This window comes from Corvus brachyrhynchos, unplaced genomic scaffold (genome assembly GCF_000691975.1).
Source record: "Corvus brachyrhynchos isolate BGI_N302 unplaced genomic scaffold, ASM69197v1 scaffold136, whole genome shotgun sequence".
In the NCBI taxonomy this organism is placed as follows: Eukaryota; Metazoa; Chordata; class Aves; order Passeriformes; family Corvidae; genus Corvus; species Corvus brachyrhynchos.
In genome coordinates this window covers 1,315,326-1,339,521 of record NW_008239080.1, presented here as the reverse complement: position 1 = coordinate 1,339,521, position 24,196 = coordinate 1,315,326, and the positions used below count along the sequence as shown (strand labels likewise).

The 24,196-nt window shown below is 35.9% G+C and overlaps 1 protein-coding gene across 3 annotated transcripts in view; it reads left to right on the top strand.

Moving 5' to 3' along the window:
• FAM135A (family with sequence similarity 135 member A) overlaps positions 1 to 24,196 on the top strand; it is a 79,766-nt gene that overhangs the window by 38,632 nt on the left and 16,938 nt on the right. For 2 of the 3 annotated variants that reach the window (XM_017739235.1, XM_017739236.1), the window contains 11 exons: positions 4,171 to 4,313; positions 4,429 to 4,499; positions 4,814 to 4,987; positions 7,256 to 7,382; positions 7,748 to 7,901; positions 10,668 to 10,745; positions 12,932 to 12,981; positions 14,674 to 14,829; positions 20,541 to 20,614; positions 20,896 to 21,050; positions 21,307 to 23,617. In XM_017739235.1, coding sequence (XP_017594724.1) covers positions 4,171 to 4,313; positions 4,429 to 4,499; positions 4,814 to 4,987; positions 7,256 to 7,382; positions 7,748 to 7,901; positions 10,668 to 10,745; positions 12,932 to 12,981; positions 14,674 to 14,829; positions 20,541 to 20,614; positions 20,896 to 21,050; positions 21,307 to 23,617 — 3,493 coding nt within the window. The remainder of the gene's footprint in view (positions 1 to 4,170; positions 4,314 to 4,428; positions 4,500 to 4,813; positions 4,988 to 7,255; positions 7,383 to 7,747; positions 7,902 to 10,667; positions 10,746 to 12,931; positions 12,982 to 14,673; positions 14,830 to 20,540; positions 20,615 to 20,895; positions 21,051 to 21,306; positions 23,618 to 24,196) is intronic. The other variant, XM_008637617.2, reaches the window with a different exon arrangement.

The window sequence follows — 24,196 nt, the reverse complement described above, 5'->3', positions numbered from 1 at the left end:
TGCTCAGTCTTCTCCATGGCTAAGATGACCAAGGGCAGATCTAAGTAGATATCTGAAAGTAGTGGAGAACTTCAGATACAGACTTTTACACAGATCTATACACCCCTTCTTTTTCTGAAAAGAATACTTTGAAAGGATCCAGTTTTCAGACTTTGTTGTTCTCTAGCGGTAAACCTGAAAATTGATTTAACTTCCTGAACAGAATTATCTATTCCCTTATCTTTTTTCTTTTTTAAACCTGACATTCACTTTCGGTTTTTGTGTCCAGGCAAACTGAATCCAGAGAAACCTGTTGCAGTAAGAAGCAATGCAGTGTCCTGAGGCAGGTCCAAAAGGGAGCTTGTTTATTGCCAAAATCAGGCCTTTTTAAGCAATTAGGTCTTTATCAGCTGCATACTTCTAAAACACAACAATCATCATTTAACCAACCACCGTAAATCACGATACGAACACATGATGATTATATAATTTTTTTTCCACCTCTATTCCAGCTGAGTCATTACCCAGAGTCCTTTTCTACTTAGCTGAAGTAACAGAAGTGAACCATGATTTTACAGGGGTAACAAGCCTTCATTTTATAAGGTTTTACCTATCCGCAACAAAACCTGTTAGTGCTCACCTAATTCTGTGTAGGCCATACCTCAGCATGGTGTAAAAATGTGAAAAGCAAAAAATTAATTAAGTTTTCAAATGTTACGTGGAATTACTGGAATTTCAAGGAAGAAAAACCTAACACAGTCTGAGAAAATGTGATAAGATGTTACTGAAACCTGGATTTTTGAGGCTATTTTGAAAGTAACTGAGTACAGCAACAGTGTAAATACTGAATTTCGGTCAAGCTTCCTAAATATTTCTTGGATTTGTGTGAGATAAATGAAATTTATTACCCACTTCAAAGGCAAAATTTAATGTAGTTTAAAGAATTTGGGTCTGGTAAACATCCTTTAGTAAAACATATTTTTTGAAAAGCAACACTTAATAATATGATTGATATTGCTGGAAAAAAGTTCTTCCATTTCATGGTATATTTTTGAATGTTCTTAGGTTATTTTTTCAGAAAGCTGCAGTCTTGTTAGTAAATTGTGACATGTGTTAGCTCTTGTGTCTTGTTACTAGGCATAAAGGGCATAAACATTAAGACTGCAATTTGGTGTGAATTTAGATCAGCAGTTCTGACAAAGATAAAAAAAAATAGCCCATGATTCCCCCTGGCCACTCTGTCTTACCTTCTTACTACTCTGCATGTTGTTGACACAAGTGTCTGATTTGGTCTGGGAACTCAACTGGGGAATTCATTCAGCTGACAAGCAGCCATTTTACAAAAAACCAAAACCCCTTCAAACCCAAAAACTGGGGTTCTTTTTTAGATCAGTTTCTCAGTTTGGTTTTTCAGGTAGTCACTGATAATGTTTCTCCCACAACAAAGCAGAAGGAAGGGTACAAGCTGGTCAGTGAAAGGGGGTTAGTTTGTCCTTCTTGTGCACATCATAGTGGTTGCTCTTGCCAAAAACCTCTGCTTTCTATTTCCATTTAGCCACTTGCTTGATTTGGCAGAGCTGGATGCTGTAGGCTCACTTGCAGCCCTCCTGCTCCAGGAGGAGGAAGAGCTGATAGCAATTCCTGAGACTGTTGTTGTGTATAGAAAATAGCTATGGAGTAGCACTGTGTTGCCTCACTGTGTGAAAATGTTGCTTGTTGACCACAGAGGAGGCTGGTCAGCATCCCACAACTCCCACTCTTGAGAATGGTGTCCTGTGTTGATAAGGTGCTTCTTTCTGTACTTTTTTCTCTCTTCTGTCTTTCTCATACTTACCTATTCTAAATCCTATTTGCTTTGTCATGTCATGATTTTCCCACTCCTCTCCATTCATTTTGCCTACCTCTAGCTCTCCCTAGACTCTGCACAAGTCACCCGCAGTTTCCTTACTTTAGCTGTCTTTTCCCCTCTCCCACAGACCATTTGTTTGATCTCTCCCCTCCTTTTAGTTCCCCAAGTCAAATACATAGTCTCAGTTTTTCCTCATCTTCCTGTTTGTTTGCATCTCCTTTCACCCTTTGCCCAGCTCTTCATGCAGTCCTTCATTAATTTAAATAAGTTTTTTTCCATTTCTATTTCCCACATCCTTTAGTAGCTCACTAGAACTGCTTGGGACTCAGCATGAATGTCATTACAGATATGATAAGGCAATTCACTTGCTTTAGCTCCAGCCTTGTGAAGGACTTTTATTATTCTTGTAATTTGAAGGAAGATGTAGTTGTGCTTTAGAAAAATGAAAAGAAAAACATACGTATTTTTAGTCTTTATGAGGTTGTTTCAGATTTGAGGATGTTCTGAATTCCTCCTTCTCTTAAAAATTCATGGCTGGTTTTCAGAGGAAAAAAAAAACAAAGGCAGGGTAGGAAGGAATGAGGTGTCTTTGTGATGCAAGGCTAAACTATCTTGTAAATATAAATCTATAAATATATATATAAACCTATATATCTAATAAAAATATGAATCTAGTAAATTTATATGCAAGCGTAAATATGTAATTTATATGCAAGAGTAAAAAAAAATCCCAGTATTTTTTCTCCTCTGCTGTGGAAATGGCCTTTTGTGTGAATAGAAGCTTAGAAATAGTCCTGGCCAGTCAGTGCATTGTTGATTTAAAATACAGTAGTTCTGCCTTGATGGCCTCACATTTGTGAGACCTTGCTCCCCATGTGGAAGTGGCTCAGCCTGTTCCTGACTCAGATTTTCCTCTGCAGCTCCTCTCTCTCTTCTGGGGGTGCCGGTTTGTGTTACACTGAAGTCAGCAGAGGTGAGGGCTGTAACTCAGGGTGGGACACTGCAGAGGAAGTGGGACCTCAGCCATTTGTCTCCATTACTACTTTTGTTTCAGCCAGGAGTGGGAGATCCCTTTTGCTGATGCTTTGCAGTTATATCAGATTATGTGCCAAGTGAAACCATACCTGCTCTGCCCTTCAGCTGTAACAGATGACACAGATGGATATAAGCTGAAAGTGGCATTATACATAGGGGAATTACACTGTAATGATTCAGCCTTTGTAAGCATTTTGTCTAGGACACCTAAACTGATGATATGTATGAAAACACTTCAGCAAAACCCAGTATTTGTACGTTCCTGAAAAGAAGTTGAATTCAGATGTTACTAAGAGTGGGAATGTTTGCCAAGGGCAGTAATATTCTATCAGAGGCCCCAGAGCTGTAGACTGCAAACTGCAGGTTTTTTTTCCTCTTGTGGATTCCTTTGAAGTAATTTATTAAGAAGAATCAAAAGAATTTTTAAAAAATCTTTTGCACCCTCATTTACACAATTTCTAAGACTTTGTGTTCTGGAGACACAGATGTTATTGAGCCATTTTTTAAAAGGAGTTATAAGAAAGTGTCAGTATTTGTTACATCTGTTCTTCCAAGTTCCGATGACTTTGATGTTTTTTTCAGAGGACAGTAGCCATCATGATACTTCCTGTGTGAGAATCCTTTGCTATTATGATAAATATTTCCTCAATAACTGTTTAAATCATTCCTTTTCTCATTTCTTCTGCAAGTCTTCTAACTCTTCTTTTTTTTCAGCAAAAGATTCCCCAACCATTTATCACACTTTTCTGAACTCTTTTTGATGATTAGCCTTTGGTTTGAAAGCAGAAGCCTCATATTGCGTGCGCAGTGTCAGGTTCAGGTGATAAGCTCAGAATGAGTCTGGCCTGAGTAGGATGCAAAGATCTCGAAGTAAAGAACAAATTACCTCTGTTCTTGATTAATTCAGTGGAGTGGTAGATGTCATTTAACCTCTTTGCCTCATCTGTAGGTAGTTAAGTTTTCAGTGTAGTTAAACCCCGCAAATTAACATGAATGCGAGATTAAACAATACAGAATTCAGGATTTTTATTACAATTTTTGATGCCTAGAATGTCTTCAGTTTGTAACAAAGCAAAAATTCTTCAGAACTTATATTAACAGCAAATTACATTAAAAATAATGACAGTGTTTCTTTGAAACAAAATGTACTCCATCAAACTTCACCAGTTTATGACTGAAAAGAAAACCACTTATATTACTGATGTTGTTGCAGTTAAACGGTAATCATGAAACTGATGGAAATGATAGTTCCACTTATTAGCTGCTCTGAGTTTTCCAGTTATATTAATACTTGTTTCTCTCTTCAGGTTCAACAGATCTTGCCTTTCCTGCTTCAGTCCATGACAATATAGTTTGCAGTAAAACATTTCAGATTCTTTACAAAAATGAGGAAGTTTCTGTGGATGATGTGATGATTTTCAAAATAAAAATGCTGTTAGATGAGAGGAAGGTAATCTGCCGTTCAAATTTACTATATTCAGATAATTTAGGCTTTATTATGTACAATTTGAATTAGTACAGATAAGAGACCTGAAAGATTTCATGCTTCTACAATTTCTTTGTAGATTGAGGAGTCGCTTAATGAAATGAATTTTCTGCTAACATTAGATTTACACTTCACGGATACAGACTACTCGTAAGTTTAAATATAGAAGATTTTACTAAAGCAAGAATATATGTCAACTTTTAAAACTGTTTAAATCTGTATTATTTATAGGTGTAGTGTGTTCATATTAGACATAAATGATGGTAAAAATGAAATCCAACACTGAAGTCTCTTAAGATTTCATAACCGGTTTGTCTCATTCTAATTTTTTTTTCCCTGGGGGAGATGCCATTGCATTCCAAAGTATAGACCCATGCTAAATTGCTATTTGTGTCAGTTATTAATAACTTGCATTTCAATTATGATTGTTCTAATTATATGTTGTTTTGTTATTTTCTTTTTAGACCAGATGACCTGAGCACACTACAGCCAATTAGTAGCCGAACTTTAAAGTTGCACTTTAACTTACACCAGGGCCTTCATCATTATGTCAATGTTATGTTTGATTACTTCCACCTTTCCGTCATATCGGTTATAGTCCATGCTTCTTTGGTTGCTCTGCATCAGCCGTTGATAAGGTAATCTCTTGCTAATAAAATGCCAATAAATTATTGGATGTCCAAATGGAAATGTTATAAAAACAGAGTAATTACGAAGGAGTTAAATCTATGGACAGTATTGTTTTCTATGATGATTTTTGGAATTCAGGGCCCAGCGGGATGAGAAACATTTTGCTTTTAAAGTTATCTGAAACAAATTTCGAGGGGTTTTTAAATTAGAAATAAGAGTGTGTAGTGTAGAAGAGAGAGAATGCCCAAGGCCAGGGAAGTGGAGGAATGAATGAATATTTATATGTGTATATTTATATGTATAAATACTTACGAAATTTTCTAATAAGGAAGATCTGCTTCTCACTCTACACAGTGACTGAAATAGCTGCTGTTAATAGAAATGGGCTGCCTTGTGTTAACTATCTGCAGTTTTCAGTTACTACAGGAATGGCAGTGATGTCTGCAAATGATATATTTACCATTTTATTCATGTAAATGGAACTGGAGAATTTACTTTTCTTTTTAAAAAAGATTTTGGCTAGTTTTTGCAGAAGCTTTTTTATTTCATCTACTTGTGTCACCCTTTGCAATCTCTGTTTGCTTTGCATCTCTCTCTGTGTGAAAAAGGGCTGTACAGTCAGTTACACATATGAAGTATTCTTTACACGCCTTTCTTTTAGCATATCTATCTTTTCCTTCTTTCATGGTCTTCAAGTACTGCATGCTACTGCCCTCGAGTTTCCTCATATTCAAGTCCAGTCTGTGCCATAAATGCCCAGACCTTTAGCTTCAGGTATTCCCACTCCTTGTGCCTGTCTTCACATTGTGGAAAGCACTATCTCTGTGTATGTTAGACAGCTGTTCTGTGCTGTAGGGCTGCACTGGTTTGGAGGATTCAACTGTTTTTCGTGGGGTTTTTGTCCTTTTTTTCCCCCTGCAAATTGGTTTAAATTATTTTGGTGATGTATTTTAGGCATAGTTACATAGGAAATGAACTAACACATCCGAACAGATGGCACAGCCTTATTTGGGAGAGAAACAAGTACGGAGAAGGTGGGAATTATTGTTGTTGAAGACGTAGTCTGATAAATGCACTTTTTAATGCACTTAAAGTAGCATCACATATCTAAAATGTACATGGTCACACTGTCCTGCAAGTGAAATTCAGGCATTTAGCCTATATTGATCACTTTGTTGTCAGAAAATGAAAAATAGGTTTTGATACTAATTTTTGGTCAGAAACTTATTTGTCCCTACTAGCCTAATCTTTTAAAAAGTTGCAGTAAATCTGAGGGGTTTTCTGTGTACTTTTCCTCAGTTTCTGGCTTTTCAAGTGATGATACAATAATGCTATTTTATTTTAAACCTTAACTTGATACAGCTTGTGTAAGGAGAGACTGAAACAGAACAGCAACTTCTATGCTGCTTTTGTTATCGTGAGAGTAGGATGTTGCTGGTGTCCACAAGATTATTTTAAGTATTCAAGTTGTCCTTTAAATCAGCTTATGATGAGGAGAGGAAGAAACTTCAAAATTTACAGTGTTTTATTTCAGCTGAGCTCCCCCATGTAGCAAATACTTGATAGTTGCTGTATCCATATCTGGCTCAATTTTCTGGAACACCTCTTTCTGAAAAACCTGAGAATTGCAGATGTCACTCCTCTTTGTCCTTGGGGCTTTCATGGGTGACAGTTTGGTCTTCTGCTAGGATCATGCTCACATTATTGGCACCTCTTCCTTTCCTGGGAGTGGTGACTTTTTGAGTGTTTTCTTCTTCTGAGTAGTATTCAGGTTCACCTTCTCTTGGGAACAACCAGAGTTAAGACTTCCCTTGGAAGAGACGAGGTAATTCCACTTGGATACAGCCCTGAAGTCCTGTATAATCTACACTTTTTTATTAACTTGCAATTGCTTGTTTCTGCCTGTTATCTAATAGTCTCCACTTTCTGCATTCATTCATTTTTCATTCATTTTTTGTAGTTGTTGTCACAAGGCTACTGTTGCAGGATGCTCTGTCCTTCTAGGAGTTCAGGATAGGATCTCCTCCTTAGTAGGCAGAGGTCAGAAATGTCAATTTGTGTGACAGCTTTCAACTTCTTGCTACTACTTCACTTTTAAGAGTTAAAGTCCTCACAGCAAAATTTGCAGAAAATAAACACTTCATACCTGTTATAGTTAAAAAATTTATCTTTCTGGCTTAAATTTTCAGGAATATTATTTCAATTATTTGAAGTTTGCATTGGAAGTAATGAAGAACAGTATGTTCTGATTATCAGTTCATTTGTGCTTTTTGCAGTTTTCCTCGCCCAGTGAAGAATATGTGGTTGAACAGGAATGCACCAGCACAAAACAGGGACTCTGTGATTCCTTCTCTTGAAAGTGTGGTCTTTGGCAATAACTACACAAAGCAGTTATCAGCAGACGTAAGAACATGTATCAGTTTAAGATTTTATTTGTATTCTGTTGGGAGGTGTGAATTTTATCTTTTCTGCAGGAATATTATTTGATAAACAATGAACTTTGTTAGAGTTGTTTTGGGGTGCCATGCGATAGAGGAGATGAGAAAAATTATTCCAAAAGGCTACGTTACATGCTTCAGGAGTGTATATATGGAAAGCTTACAATATTGAGTGTTTAACTTTCCTTTTTAATGTCTTTTAATCCATTGAAAATCACAAAAATGTGGATCAATTTTGTGAAAAGAGGCAGTTGCTTATCTTTTTAGTCATTCTGCTAACACTTCATTTATTATACAAAATTAATATGTGCCTTTTCTTCTTTATTTTAGGGTTGCAGTTTTGTTGTTTCAGAGTCTTTCCTCAGCCATGCTTATAATTTCCACTACACACTTTGTGCCACTTTGCTGCTTGCTTTCAAAGGGTTACATAGCTATTTCATTACAATAACCAAGGAGCTGCCCTTCTGTCACCGAATTGAACTGGGTATGTTCACTTCCATAAAATGTATCACTTTCTTGTGAATGTTTATTAAGAGTACACATCTTCTAGACTAAACTGTCATTGATTGCATATCTTTTATATCTAAAATACTTTTGCTTAAACTGATTTGAAATTTAGTAACTGAAGAAAAAATAAAAAAGAAACAAGTACTGTCACATCTCTAATAAAATAAGGAGGTAACAGCCTAAATCTACGGAAATACATTTTTTCTTCGTGGTCTTGATTTGTGCTCTTATTTCAAATTACTGTGTTTACTGGTGAGAAAGTTAGAGAACCTCTTAATCCAAGTAGCACACTGCACTTCTTTGTTTGTTATAAGGAAACATTGCATATTTGTACAAAAATGTAAATTCTGTAAGCTTTGAGAAGAATATTTCACTGGAAACTTGTATGAAAAAAGACCTACAAGAAAAAATTGCTGCTGCCTTAGTTCGTAGTTTAATTTTTTAAACAGACTTAGTTGCCATGAAGACTTCTAGCTAACCAAATGTGATAAAAGTAACTGCAGAAGTATTACATGTGATGTATGGAAATGTACATGTACATTCGTTTTCTATAGCATGAAGATATATTAGAGAGCCTAGCCTTGATTTGTGTACTGGAAGAGTGGTGGAAGTAAAAAAGGAAAATACATTGGCATTGTAAACAATCATTTAGACTTTCCTCAGCAAGCATGTACTCTTTTTAGTCATGTTCTATTTAAAAAAGATCTTTTGGCATTTATATGGATTGTAGACAATACTGACTGATTTTTGTGTTGTTTAGTTTTATCAGTGTCAAAACTAAGCACAGTGAAACAGTAAGGTTGGTAATTGAGATATGAAAGATAGTGTAAAAATGTGATGTGGTCAGTTAGTGATTCAAAGAAAGAATGTTTCATTTCTGTATTACAAAATACAAAGCTATTTCGGGGGGGGGAAAAATTTCAGGGAGTGTATTACAAATCTGTCCATAGAAAAATACTAGAAACTGAGGTGTTTTCTTTATAGGAGCAAAAATAGTGCTACACTTACTGCTACATTTTTCTGTCAGTCATCTTAATCTTGATATGGAGGGAAGCACTTTATTAAAGGAGCGACTCAACTCTTTTAAGGTCTTTTTCCCAAATCATAGGATCAGAGGGTCATTTAGGTTGGAAAAGACCTCTAAAGATCATGGAGTCCGACCATTAACCCAGCACCACCATGTTCACCGCTAAACCACATCTCCAATGCCACATCCACATGCCTTTAAAATGCTTCCAGGGATGGTGACTCCACCACTTCCCTGGACAGCCTGTTCCAATGCCTGACCACCCTTTCAGTGAAGAAATTTTTCCTAAGACGCTATCTAAACCTCCTCTAGTACAACCTGAGACCATTTCCTCTTGCTGTGTCACTTGTTACCTGGGAGAAGAGGCTGACCTCCACCTGGCTACACCCTCCTTTCAGGCAGTTCTAGAAGAGCAGTAAGATCTTCCCTGAGCCTCCTTTTCTGCAGGCTGAGGAACCCCAGATCCCTCAGCCGCTCCTCACAGGACCTGTGCTCCAGACCCCTTCACCAACCTTGTTGCCCTTCTCTGGAGCTTTACCAGCCTAATGTATTTTGATGGCACTATTGTTGTTCTAAGGATAGGCTTAGACTTAATGTTGATACTTAAATGTTTCAGATATGATCTTCAGTTCCCCTAAAACATTCTTTCAAAATACATATGTAATAGAAAAAAGCTGCCATTGAGTTGCCTACTGGCAATGCAATGTTGGGTTGTACCTTTCAACTACAGTGAAGCCACCAAAACCACTCACAAGCTTCAGTGGAACTTGAATCAGACCTTTTCTCATCTCTACGGGCAATTTAGCTTACCTTTAGGAATGTATTTTTGAACAGAAATGATCAAAATAAATACCTGACAAGAAAATTAAAACTTAGATTTACACTCATTGTACATATTCTACTGTTTCCTGTGGGTTTAATTTTTTATTTTTATTTTTTAAGTCTCTGCTAGAATTACTTGTTTTTTCATATTTATAAATATCTTTTTCATTTATTTCAGTTATTTTGTATATATATGGGTTGGGACAATTGATACAATAAAAAGTACTAATAATGTAAGCATTAATTATTACTCACATTTTGCTCATGAAAAATAATACCTAGCATTAACACTAATTTTTCTAAAATCCATCAACAGTTAACAAAAAAAGCTATGTTTCTGTAATGTCTATAAAGAAATTGGCTCACTGGACTTCCCAAAGTACACAATTGTAATTTGCGCCTTTTTTTTTTTTAATTTTTGAAGTAAATGAACTATTTTATGGTGGATATTTTATCTGTGAAGTTTAAATGGGTATTGCAGAAGAGAACATGCAGTCCTGTTTAAACTTCAGAATCATCACTTTTTTGTTTAAGATAAAATTACTCTCTCTCTAATTTTGTTTCTTCTGTTTGCTTTGCTATTGCTCTGTCATATAATTTTAACACAAGACACTGAATTTGCAGAAGCATGTGCAGACAACTATTGGACTCGATAACTCTAATTGAGCATTTAAATATTACTGATTTCAGGAAATAAAAAATGCTACCTTGATGTGTATCACAAGTGATACTTAATCTAGAAACTACACTAAAATATGTTTTCATGTACTGATCTAACTGCACTAATTGCTAGGCTAGCAATAAGCTCTTTTACTAACTTTAAGGCAAATAATAAATCACAGGTGAAAAAAGGAGTGTAGTAACTAGTCATGTGTGTACAATCCCTGTAACTAGCCAAGGCCAGCATGCAGGTCCTTTATGAACGCCTTCTCAGAAGAAAATATCCACGAACCCAGAGATCCGACTACCTAGGTATGTTTCCAAAGCAGGTGATATAATCCCTCAGATTTTTATTGATACTATAAAATATTATATTCTTATTAATAATATAAAATGTTACATCATTTGTAGAAAGAAACAGTTTCAATATTCAGCCATAGTGAACATATGTTGAACTCTGAAGTCTGCAGAATTGAGCTACTTACTTTTAGACTGAGTATAGATGATAAAATGAGACATCATCATTGATTCTTTGTTTAGTGTTGTTCTACCTTACTATACAAAAACGATTGAAAGTTCAGTCAGTCATCAACATTTAAAAATAGTTCAAAATTATAGCTTCATTTAATGCAGCACAGATGCTTTTATGTTTTTAGATAATTAAAGATAATTAATACCTTTTCTGCCTGAGAAAAGATCAGATTCCTTCTGATATCTCAAGCCTTAATTCTTTCAAACACTACACAAGGCATTATCAGTGCTTAGGGTGCATTTGTCTGTATCTACATGGGCCAGTCCTCTCTGGAGAGTGTCAGTGTGGCCCTGATGCTGGACAAAAGATTACAGTGCTGTTCAAGCACAAGGAAATTTCTGTTGGGAAAAGGATATAATGGCAGTTCAGTCTCATAGTAGGTCACCAGCTTAATCATCTATAAGTGTGTTTTGGTTTTATTGTAAAAAGGAAACAAAACTGATTTTTAGCAGAGCCAGCAAAATTGCATCAGATGTTTGCTGGGCTAACATTGCTGCTGTAGAATGTAAGTGCCTAATTTTTTGTTGTTAGCTCTATTCTGTCTTCTCTTTTTTAATAAAGCATTGGGATATTAATATAGTTTGGGGTTTTCCATAATGATTTTAGATTTCAGAGTTTTAGGTCTTGTTCAACAAGCCTATTCTCAATTGAAGTGTGGCAAACAAATAATCAGTATGGTGTCATAAGTAAACCATTTAATTTTTTCACTAATGAAAAAATTTGTGTGGCCACACCAAAACTAGTATTATATCTTAAACTATTTTCACACATTTTCAGAATAATTATCATCAAGTACTGTTTAGCAAAAGGTATATGTAGTTGCTTTAAACAACTTTTGTAAACTTTTTTCTGAGAACATCGTACATTTCTGTAATATGCTTTTTTCCTCAGAACATTAAGTTGTGTGAGTTAATTCGTGTGGCATTAAGTTCAGACCTAAGTATGATGAATGCTATTAGTTGAAAATCAATATATACTTACCAAGCATAGGTGGCGTAATTCAAAGAGAAGTTGAGTATACACATTGTTGCTGTTCTGTAAACCTTTGTTCATTATGCATACCCTGAAGTTACTATTGGGGCTTTCAGGGCATATTTTGTTGCTATATGTTTTCCAGAAATATTGAACATTTTTGTCCTTAATACTGTGTTTCAGAAATGAAATGTAAATACTTGTTACAGGTAATTTTAGGGTTTATGAATTGTTCTCTTATTACTTGTACTTCAGATGCAGAAGGAAATTAAACATAATACCAAATTATTATTTGATTTATCAAATCCCCCAAAGTAAACAGGGTTGTTTAACAAGGAAAAACATCTACATGAAGGAATAAATCTGTTTTCTTCATAAGCAAGTCATTCAAGGTTCAGATCCAGTTTAAGCTGCCATACTGTGTTAGATTGATTTGCTCTTAACATTGAGCTACTGAGAGAAAGATTGCTTAAAGAACAGTTTCATTGACTAAAAAATAATTCCTCATACAACTGAAGACTGGTATTTATATTCATGTGGCTTGTAAATAATACACCTTTAGAAAAATGATTAGAATAAGGTTTCTCTAGAAAGTCTGGTAGAAGAGGAATTGTATTACCTTGATTTTAAATGATGACAATGCTGCTGAATAGCAGCAGTATCAATGGATAATCTGAAAACTGTATCATCTAAACTACAGTATCTTCAAATTTAATTTTGAATGGAAAATTGTTGTCCTTGACAAGGTATCATGATAAGCAATCATGATAATTGCAAATTTTTTTCTAAATTATATTCTGTCCTCAATCTCAGAAATTGCTATGAAATTATTTTAATGGAAGTTTATAGTTTACTTAACTGTGGCACTTAATATGGCTTCAAGTTTTATTTGATTAATTCTTTTTTATGTCTTAAAATTGTTTCGTGAGATAATTTGTTTCACTCTGCAACTTGGAAAGTAAATACTCATGGATATGTCCTCTCATCTTTCCAGAAAACATAGATGTAGAAATGCGTCTTACAGAATTGTGTGAAGAAGTCAAGGTACAGGACTTTTTTCATGTATTAATTAAGTGAAATAAGTATAAAAGTAGAATGTGCTGATTTTATATCCTACTTGGAAATAAACTGTTTGTTTCAGGGATGACAGCATGTATGTTTTTTGCCAGCACATATTTCAACTCTTCCTCCAAGGAGAAATTGCTCAACTGATGCCAAAAACTTAATTCTTGATCTGGCGGCTTGGTGTGTCAGTAGTAGCCACGTAACTACTTATATTGTGAAACTGGAGGTTAAGAAGGGTGGATTACTTGTATGAAAATCATGTTTTGAATTTTTGGCAGTTACAATTTGATTTTTTGGGGGTTTGATGGTATCAAATAACAATGACACAAGATCAAGCAATAGTAGTAGGTTGTACAAAAGGAGATTCTGCAAGTCATCCCCTCATCTGAAAGTAGGTGTTCTGATGCTGTCTCCTTTTCCTGTTTTCCCTACCTTCTTAAGGAAACACTATCTACTTCAAATGGCTTAGATTTGTCTCCTCATCTCTCTCCTTAGTCAGAACTAGCCCAGCTGAATAACTGATTTCTTGGTCACAGCGAAGTTTAAAGGACAGGTTTTAAAACTTCTTGAAGGATTATCCATGCTTTGCTGCCAAGTGGGCTGTCTGCCCAGCTTGGAAGAACAGTCAGCTCACCTTTAGTTACGCAGTAGTAGTATAACCACAAGAAAATGTAATATGGCCATTAAAAGGATGTAATTTGTATAACTGGAGACAAATTCAGCACTACTAGCTCTCTATAGGCAACTAATAATCTTTATGTATAAAATAGTTTTTACTTTTACATAGCTTCTCTGAATTCTTTAGTTTCTCCCTGAACATTTCCTGTTTTCTTCTTTCTCTTCTTCTGTACAGTTCTTATCAAAAGTTCCTCTTACTTCTCTTATTAAGTTGGTGTTTCTGTGTTCCTGATCCTTTTTTCTGCTAGCTCTGTAATATTGCTAGAGTTGGTTCTTTACTGTCTTTTCATTTTAAACCCTTTGCCTCAGTGCCTTATGGGCCTACAATGAGTTTCTGATAAACTGTATTTTTTTCTAAAATGGCAAGGAACATAAGCTTAGCTGTCTACAATTGACTGGTGTGGGACTGTATCACAGGATTACAGTACACTGTAAAGAAAGCAAAACTTGTTTCACACTGAATTTGTCTTGGTGTGATCTGGTTCTAGGAAGCCTATGCTACAACACTGCTTCTTGACTATGCATAAAATGTATGTAGATATATAGCATCTTATAAAGATTATTGTGAGTTATAACTATTCTGAAATGGAGATGTCTTTATTAAATTCTTACGATTTTATCAAAGTTGAACTAACATAGCAAGTGTCAGTTTTTGGTTTCCTGATTCCTCTCCTTTCAGGCACCTGATATTTTTATATGTTAGAAAATACAACAGTTGAGCTCTTTGCCATAAGTGGAATAATTGCTTTAATTTTTGGACAGGAGTCCTAATTCTAAAAAGCAACGGGATAGTATTTAATACAACATAAAATAATCTATTACTGTTGTAACATAGATCGATCCAGTTTTGATACTTAGTTGAGACAGTTCTCATTTGGAAGTTGCTTTTTAAATTAGATTCTCACTAAGATAAACTATACTTTTTTTTTTTATTCCTGGCTGTACATTATGGTTTCATCAGTGAATCATGTAAATATTTTTTCCTGACTTCAGAAAATGGAAAATCCTGATGAACTGGCAGAACTTATAAATATGAATCTTGCTCAGCTTTGCTCACTTCTGATGGCACTCTGGGGGCAGTTTCTGGAGGTCATTACCTTACAAGAGGAGGTGACAGCTTTGCTAGCAAAAGAGCATCACACATTAAGAGTAAGTATTGACCCAGGCACCTTCATACGCTCACTGGGACACATTGTTATGGAAATGTGTATCAAAATGAGACTCCAGATGATCATTTTTCTATTTTTATTTGGGAAAGCTGGTTGGAATTGTAAAGGGAGCTGTTGCATTTCATTTGTTACCTTGTGTTACATTATGTATTATGTTGTTGGAATATAATGCATAAAACATATTGTTTATGTTTATGACCCAAGTAATTCACTGTTTGTTTGAGTAAGAAATGCAGTTCAGAAGGCAGACTGCAGTCTGTGGAATAAGATATATTTGTGCGCACTGATGTACTTTTCTGTGGGAGCCATGTCTAGTGCCCACCCTATGTTTTACTTCTCTGCTGCATTGAGGCTGCCTGCTTTTGTCATAAACAAAGTGTATTTCCTTCCAAATTAAGACTTTCTAACATTAATTTTTGAAAAGTCTCTTATGTGGGATTTTATAAAGGAAGAGATGTATGTGAAATGATCTGGCACGTATGTGTGTGTATGTACTAACACATCTATAGTGCTGTGGGTCTGTCTATGGGTGTGTGTAATTCCTGTGGGCACTCTGCAAGCAGAACCACAGCAGTGTTGTTCCCATAGTGAAATATATTCAGGTATGAGCTAAAGCATTACTCTTACTTGATAAATCACATTGTTTAGTGAGGAAATCATGGTTGTGGAAATAGTCTGTTCTGGAGAATAAATGGAATCTTTCAGAAAGAATGCAAGGGTTATTTGTTTGATGTCCTAGCCATAAGAAAGGGATCATTTTATTGCCTGTCTCTGAATCTTACATTTCTGTGGTTTTCGTATAAATTCTGGAATCCCTCAAGTTAAGTGGTGGAAGGTATGAAGCAAGAATACCATTTCATTTAACGTGCATTTGCATTCAGCTGCTGGTATGTTAGTGTTTGTACAAACTTGTATTAATTCTTCCTTTGGTTTTATTAAATATATTAATTTTTACTGCTCCAGGAGAGACACTGCTAATGATTACGTGTTTATCTTTTTAAATGTGGTTCTTTTAAAACCTGTGATGTACGTCATCCTCCTTAGCTCATAAATGCCTTAATTATTGAGTTTTACTGCAATTATTTTATGGAGTATAAATCAAAGTATTTAATTATACTATGGGAATTGAGCTATTGCACATATTAAAAGTATTTCTGTGATGCTTTCCAGTTTCAAAAAAAATTCGAATAGCAGTTTCCTTCCTCCCTATTAAAAAAAAAAAAAAAGTATAATTTCATTTCATGTCTGCATGACCTGTGTCCTTTTGAGTTGCTGTTACACTCTCTCCTTTCGTTATCTGTCACTGTATTTTATGGATACTCTATAATCTGTCAAAGACTCGAGAGGAGATGCAAGGCATGGGTAATCCTAAAATTACATTTTTATTTAGGATCTGATGGCAAAAAGCAAGCAGGCTGACTCTGTAAGAATTGCATAATACAGCATTGAGAAGGGATTTTTACCTAAGCCAACTTAGGTAGAACCAGCAATGTGATATTACTTAATTTTTAAATGGACACTTGTTTCCTGCGCTCCAAGATGGGATGAGTTTGTGTGAATATTTTGCAAATATGTGTAATTAAAATATATGTAAGAAACCATTGCTCCACTGGGCTTCCCATGTGGCAGTAGAGCAGGAAGTCACAATCCATAAATTTGGTAAACCTTTAAATGAAAAAGAGATGCTAAAATTGAGCCTTGTGTTTTCTAAGAGTGTGTTCAGTTGTTGGTTTTCAACCTTGTTTTGCAGTGCTTAGTATAATAAATTTTAACTTTTATTAATGAAATATCTTGAGAATTTATATTCAGAAGGATTGTATAGACATACTTCGGGAAATCTGCAATGATGATCGTGTTCCACTGGAGCCATTATCTGCGCATACCAAGTGATGCAGGCTTTCTGGTTACTGGATTTAGTTGAAATTTAAAAGATGATCTGCGAATTCTCCTGTTTGGAGACTATATGTTGACATTTAGAGTCATGGAATTGCTAAGGTTGGAAAAGATCTTTAAGGTCATCAAGTCCAACTATCAACCCAGTACCACCACGTTCACCACTAAACCATATCCCCAAGTGCCATATCCAAATATATTTTGAACGCTTCCACAGATGGCGATTCCACCACTTCCCTGGGCAGTCTGTTCCAATGCTTTACAACTCCTTCTGTGGAAAAAAAAATCCTAATATCCAACCTAGACCTCCCTTGGCACAACTTAAGGCCTCTTGTCCTTTCACCTGGAACATGGCAGAAGAGACCAAGCCCCACTTGACTACAACCTCCTTTTGGGTAGCTGTAGAGAGCAATGAAGTCTCCCCTGAGCCTCCTTTTCTCCAGGCTAAAGATCACCCACTAATTCTCCTCTTAAGAGGCTTACCTGTCCTTTCTGGAATAAGAAACCTTTTTATTCCATTACTTCAGAAATGGATACTTTGATGTGTTTGCTACTGGATGCTAAATCTCATTTTATCTTTTCTTCTTGCAATATTTCCAGACTATACCTTCCACAGGAAATTTCTCCCTGGTCAAGTTTATTAATGAACCCTTTTAGGGAGTGATTAATCTGACTGATGAAGATACTTGTGTTAAAATACTCCCTAGAAATGCCTGCCATCTGTATTTGGTCAAATGACTTTACCATCTTTGTGTAGATGCTTATAAAACAGGTGTTTCTGCTGAAGTGTTGTTTAAGTATTGAAATTATTATTTTAATAATTTTACTTATGTTTACTTAAGTGTTTCAATATTTAACTATTTTCAAATACTTGGAAAAGCACTGCGTTAAAAGGTGAGGAAGACTTTAGGTAAACTGGAACATCCATCAACTACTTTATCATACTGATAAGGTTTACAACTGTATTTTATTGAAAAAAATGCTCTGAGTATGTTATTTTATATTACAAAATGTTTGAACACTAAACTGGTTCATCTCTTTGTTCTGTAGTGACATCTTCTGGTAGGTCTGAATATATTCTTCCAATATTGTTTCTTTCAGTTTGATCAGTCCTAAAATAGGAGAGCTGAACACTAAGATCTGTGACTGCTATTCATAAATATGCAGACACACAACATGTATTCCACAGCAGTTTTTATATACAGTTCTTCTGTTTACATTGGGAGGACCATAAAAATCATGCTTTTGAGAAGCCTGTAGGGATTAGGAGTAGCAGCTGCAATTTCCTCCTGCAAAGTCCTTGTGGAGTCGACCCAAGCCGGTAGCGCCTGCGTCACTAGCACAGCTGGCAGTCATTCTAGTTCTGCAGAGCCTGTTTAATCGTGTCCTAGCAAGTGCCTCAGTCCTTCAATAAGTTAAGTACTGATTAAACATTAATAAACTACTGTTGATTGGGGTTCTTTTCTCTCATTAATAAAGACTTATGTGCTTTTGGAGTTTGCTTTCAGCTAGTTTTATACTGTTGCTATTCTACTTGGAGCTGTCTGGAGTTGGTAATGAGATTTTCTTCAAAAGCGTGGAATTATTTAAACAATTACAAATGGGATTTATTGCAAATGAAAAAATGCCTTCCTCTTCTGTTTGTGAGAGAGTGCAGTATTCTAAAAATCTAGTCTCTATAAAACTCCAGTTACTTTATGTGGTGAAGTGCTCACATCTAAACTCAAAACTACCTTGCTTGCTTCCTGGGAAACAGATGTGTGCCCTTTTCTTGACATATACCACAGACATCTACTAATTTGGCAGTGTTCCTGTAACTATTACCTGATTGATTAGAATCTTTAATTAATTTTTAAATTGCTTAATTTAAAATGATAATGTCCATTCTTCATATCAATTGTTCCAAAATCTAGTTTTTAAGCAGTAAAATTATCTGTTAAGTCTATTGTATAACAGTCCCCCCTTTTTGAGGTAAAGGTTGGGGATTAGCTCTGACAAAATCATGTGTTTGCAAGGTAGATGTCTGTTTAGAGAAGCCAGCTGGGAAAATGCAACAAATTACTTGGAAACATCAATTCTAATCCCACGTGTATGCATAAACTCCTACCAACAAATTCTGAAAGAAAGCAAATTGAGTGCTGGCAAGAGTGGAAGTTGCATTTACAAGAAAATGTTGAATTTAGTGTTTTCTTTTTACTTCAAAGCATTTTCCATGAGTATTCAGAGATGATGTTATGACTAAGATTGATTTCATTAATACAGTAAAATAAATTCTGGGAGGTTGGGACAGGACTTTCAGTTTCTAGTGCAGATTAGAGATTGGGGTAAAATGTTTGTGATTTGGGACTGGGTTTTTTCTTAAGCACCTTGAAACACTTTTTTCCCCACTTCTTGTATTAAGAAAACAAAAAAATGCAGAAGCTACAGAACTGAAAGTTAATCCAAGTAGTACTCTCTAAAAGTATACTGGGCAGTGTATCAGGAGGGAAAATGAATTCCCTTGCAAGTGCTTATCTCTGAATAAAATTAATATGGTCCTGAAAATCTGATGTTTGCCAGTTCATGCACAAGATTCTCGTAGAGCCGTGTTTGTGCTCAGGGTGGGCACAGATGCTGGCTGCAGCTCTAAGTGAAAGAGCTGAGGGAACTGACCTAGGTCTTCACACTTGTTGCCAGTTTCACGCTGCAAACTTGCACAGTCTGTTCAAAAAGTTCCATAATTTAAGAGGAAGATCCAGAGTGTATTGAAGAAATAAAGGCGTAGGAGGCCAGGAAGTGCTTGGTAAACAAAGTATTGATTCAGTAGACTGACATATGTAATTCTCTAAGTGGGATAAAAATTTGTTTTAATTGATACAAACAAATTAATGTTAACAAACAAGCTGTTGCCATCAACCATTGCACAGCACGTTCTCTTTGATTTGCTTTTTTTTGATGCAGGTAATTTGGCAGTTGCAAAAATAAATTGCATGTTGATTGAATTAATATTTATATATAATGTTGAAATTTGAGAAATCTCATAGTACAGAACCTTTGGGCTTCTAGATATTGCACCTTCAATACATTGATTATATTTTCATTTGTAGTAAATTGTTGTGTAATTCACATTCTCTATTTTAGCATGTATTTGATGGTAGAATATTGATGGTTTAACACATTTGATAGTAAAAAAAAAAATGCTCCCCTATGGTATTAAATAGCACTTCAGTATCGTATTGTTTATTGACCTCAGGCATACAATTAAGTCTTGAATACAGTGCTTATAATTAATGTACATTCTGTTACTGTCCTCATCATTTCCAGCTGAAATCCTTGCAAACAAAAGATTCTTTTGCACAATAGTTTACTGTGGGCTAGAGAGTACTTACGGAAGGTTTGAAACACTCCTCTGTATTTTGAGACTGCAGAATATCTAGTGGGTTTCTGCTTCTGTAGGTAATACTCAGGCTCATTCAGAAGTGCAATTCAGCAGTCATTTCCTTTCTTCTCATTGACATTTCAAATAATATTTTTGTGTGTTATTGTTTCAAGTGAGCCTGATTTGGATGATTGATTTATTGGAAATCAAATTTTCAGCAGGCAGTGGAATCTAATATAATTCCCAGTTATGCAGAGCACAAATTAAAATTGTTTCAGTCACTGGTCTTGTCTATGGCACCCATCCAGAAGGAACATTTTTAAAAAAATAACTGTCTGTATTATACATACAAATGATACATTGATGCATGGGAATGCTGGTGGATTTTTAAAAATTATTTGTAATGTAAAATAAGTTCTACCTTCATTTGGATCTTGCAGGTGCGCAGATTTGCTGAAGCATTCTTTTGCTTTGAGCATCCTAGGCAAGCTGCTCTTGCCTTTCAAGAACTACAGTGAGTAACCTTTGGAATTCCACAGTATATAGCATGTTGTACTCTTCCTCTGTAGTTTATGTTGTGTGGAAGTGGCATTGCAAAAATACATAAGAAATTCAAGAGAAACTTCTCAATATAGATTTAAATTACTGAAAGTTATATAAGAAGTTATTAAATAATCAAGCTATTAATAGCTAATTAGTAGAAAAGCTTCTACTAAAATTAATTAAACTGTTGGTAATTTCTGTTAATGTAAAAATAGTTCTGTTTTTTAATGGAGGACTGCTTCCTTTTTTCAGTGCTCAAAGTCATCTACAGATGTGTGCAGCTATCAAAAACACTTCCTTCTGCAGTTCTCTTCCACCCCTCCCTATTGAATGCAGTGAATTAGATGGAGATATGAACTCCTTGCCTATTATCTTTGAAGATCGGTATTTAGATACAATTACTGAAGGTAAGCAGACCTCACAGTACAGTTTCCTTTTTGAAGAAATGAGCAAAAATTATGTAAAACTTGAGTATTTTTCTATCAATTTCTTGCTGCCTTTAAAGGACAACATTTATTTGATAGGGTATAGGGTTTTAGCTTGAGTTTTGAGGATGTGTAAAATTCTATAATTGCTAGTGTGTTATAGCATCACTTACCCGCATAATCTTATTGTAAATATCCTTTCTCTTTCCCCCCCTGCCCCTCTTTTTTTCTGTGAAAGATTTGGATGTACCCTGGTTGGTAGCTCAGAGTCTTCCAAGGGCAGAGTCCAATAAACAAGATAAATTTGAAGCTGAAGAAGGTTTCGTTGCTGGTTTTACTAGCCCAGAACTGAAAATAAGACCAGCAGGTGTCTCCATCTTTTGTCATTCAGAATCTGAAAAGATGCTAACAAAAACTTTGAAAGGGAAAAATGAAGATACAAATAAATCCAAAGCTAAGGTTGTTAAGCTCATAAAAACAATAAAAGCTGAAAACACAAAAAAAGTCATAAAACAGAACCCAAAGGACTCTGTGGTGTTAGTAGGATACAAATGTTTGATAAGTGAAGCACTGGAAAATGCCTGCAAAAGATTGGAAGGCGAGCCTTCATACAATGTTAATGAAGGGCTGGACCCTAGAGTAGTTGGATTTCCTTGGGATACAAAGGCCTGCACCAGGCAAATAACTCGAAGAGACCTTCCGTATTTGGCATTTGATGAAACGGCTGTCAGGATTGAAGGTGACCAACCAGGTCCAAGTAGTCCTGTGCACTGTGAAAATGAGGCAATTTTTGATAGACTGACTATCTCCCAGACAGGTTCTGGAACTATTCAAGCAGATAGTGCTTTACAACACAGAGGTACACTTGAAGGTTGTCATGGAGGTCAACCATCTTCCTCAGGAGTCAGGACAATTGAGGTCAAACCAAGTAATAAGAATCTTTATGAAGAGGAGAAAGGAGTGGCTCACACTGGATCATGGGCTGAGTTTCCACAAGATGGAGTGTATGAAGAGAATTTGCTGACACCCAGTATTCAGCCTTCAGAATCTGGAAATAAATTGAGTTTGGGAGAACAGGAATCTATGCTTGAAAAGGAAGAGGTCCATGAGAGAAACTTTCAGCATCCCAGTGACATCTTGACAAAAATGAAAAGTAATCCTCCTACTCTTTCAACAAAAGAAAGTCAACTCTCTGCAAGTGGAGACATGACTAAATTACCAGATCTTAGTGTGACATATGCCTCTTCTAGGTTTTCAGATTCAGGTGTAGAAAGTGAACCAAGTTCTTTTGCAACTCACCCCAACCCTGATCATGTTTCTGAAAATGTTCATGGACAAAGTGCATACAATGGTGAGAGAGTGTTTCCTCAGCCTCTACTAAAACCAGACTGTGCAATAAAAAACACAATAGAAAGCCATTGCACTGAGAGTACAAGTGCTGTAAGTGAAATACAGTCATCCCTGACATCCATAAATTCACTGCCTTCAGATGATGATGAGCTGTCACCTGATGAGAATTCAAAGATATCTGTTGTACCTGAATGTCAGCTAAGTGACAGCAAAACAGTAGTGGATCTAGGAGCAATTGACTTGCCAAAATGTGATGACAGTAAAACATCAAACACCAGTTTGCAGCAACAGCCTGTTGTATTTTCAGGGCACTTGGATAACAAAACTCTGTCTATACATTCCTCGCTCTCAGGAAAAAAAGATCTGTTACACTTGGTTGCTTTAGACGAGGATACACCGACTGATGTGAAAAGTTACAGCCCAGAAACAGGCCCTGGCACAACCTGCAAGGACTCTCAGGACCTTGAAAGGCATTCTAGAGATACAGAAGAAACGGTTAAGTTGTGTTTGGAAACAACTTGTATGGGTGAGCCATCTGCTGTTTCAGGTTCTTCATCTGTAAATGAGGTGTACGAGGTTAAAAAAACAAACAAAGGAAAACATAATGAGGCTTTAGAACTAAAGGGCACAACTGAAGAACTGTCAGTAGCTAAAAGTGAAACTGGTACAGATAATCCTTCTCCAACTGGTAGTGCTGACATGGTAAAGCAAGGACTTGTTGAAAACTATTTTGGCTCTCAAAGCAGCACAGATATTTCAGATATTTTACCTATGGACAACAGCAATCCTGTTAGCCCTCAAAAGGAAGCACATGAAAAACAAATTATTTGTTCTTCCCAACAAGATGAGGAAGAAGAGGAGGATCAAGAAATGATTGAAAATGGGTATTATGAAGAAACAGATTATAGTATATTAGATGGAGCTTGCAGTGCTGACCAGGATCATGGCTTAGCAGAAGAGAGAGCCCTGAGATCTGAAATGATTGACAGTGGACACCTGCAAGACATAATAACTGTGCCCCCTGTCTGTACTCCTGGTTGTCTGTCATTCCCTTCTTCTCTGAGAGACTCTCCCTGCAATGTTACCTCTTCTTCAAAGAATAAATCTGATGCAATTACACAACAGCCAGGCAGCACATCCTACAGCTCAGCTTCACCTGTTTCCTGGTATGAAAGCTCCCCAAAACCTCAGATGTTAGCGTAAGTGATTGTTTTAAAATAAACTTTTTACTTTTAAAAATGATGTTAATATAGTAGAGAAGGGGAGAAGAAGCATAGTTGGGCTGTAGAATGCCCCAGAACTGTGGCTTGTGGATTCTGCATGCCCAAGTAACAGCATGTTCTAGATGTTGAGATAAAACGTGTCTTAGCACTGAACTACTTCTATCAGTTATCTTGTAATTTCATGTGGTTTGAGAAACAAGCAAAACAGGAGCTTTCTTTGTTATTTTTAAAGAATAATCATTCAGCTGAAGAATGATGTTGTAAAGGCTACTGAGCATAAAAATGGTATTTTATGAAATGGAAGTTGTTAAAATAGCAAGCTTGGGAAAATATGCTTTGATTTTAAAAACATAAACCCAAAAACATTGTGTAACTGGTTGTCCATCTGATTAGTTAAGTGAAGCAAATGTGTAATGCAAGCTACAGTAATTGCCTTATTTTTAAATCTTAACTTCAGGTATCAAAAATGTAACACCTCGGAGATCACAGTGCTCTAAATTACACTGCAGTTTGGATACCAGGAAAGCCAAATTTAGAGGAACATCAGGGATCCCA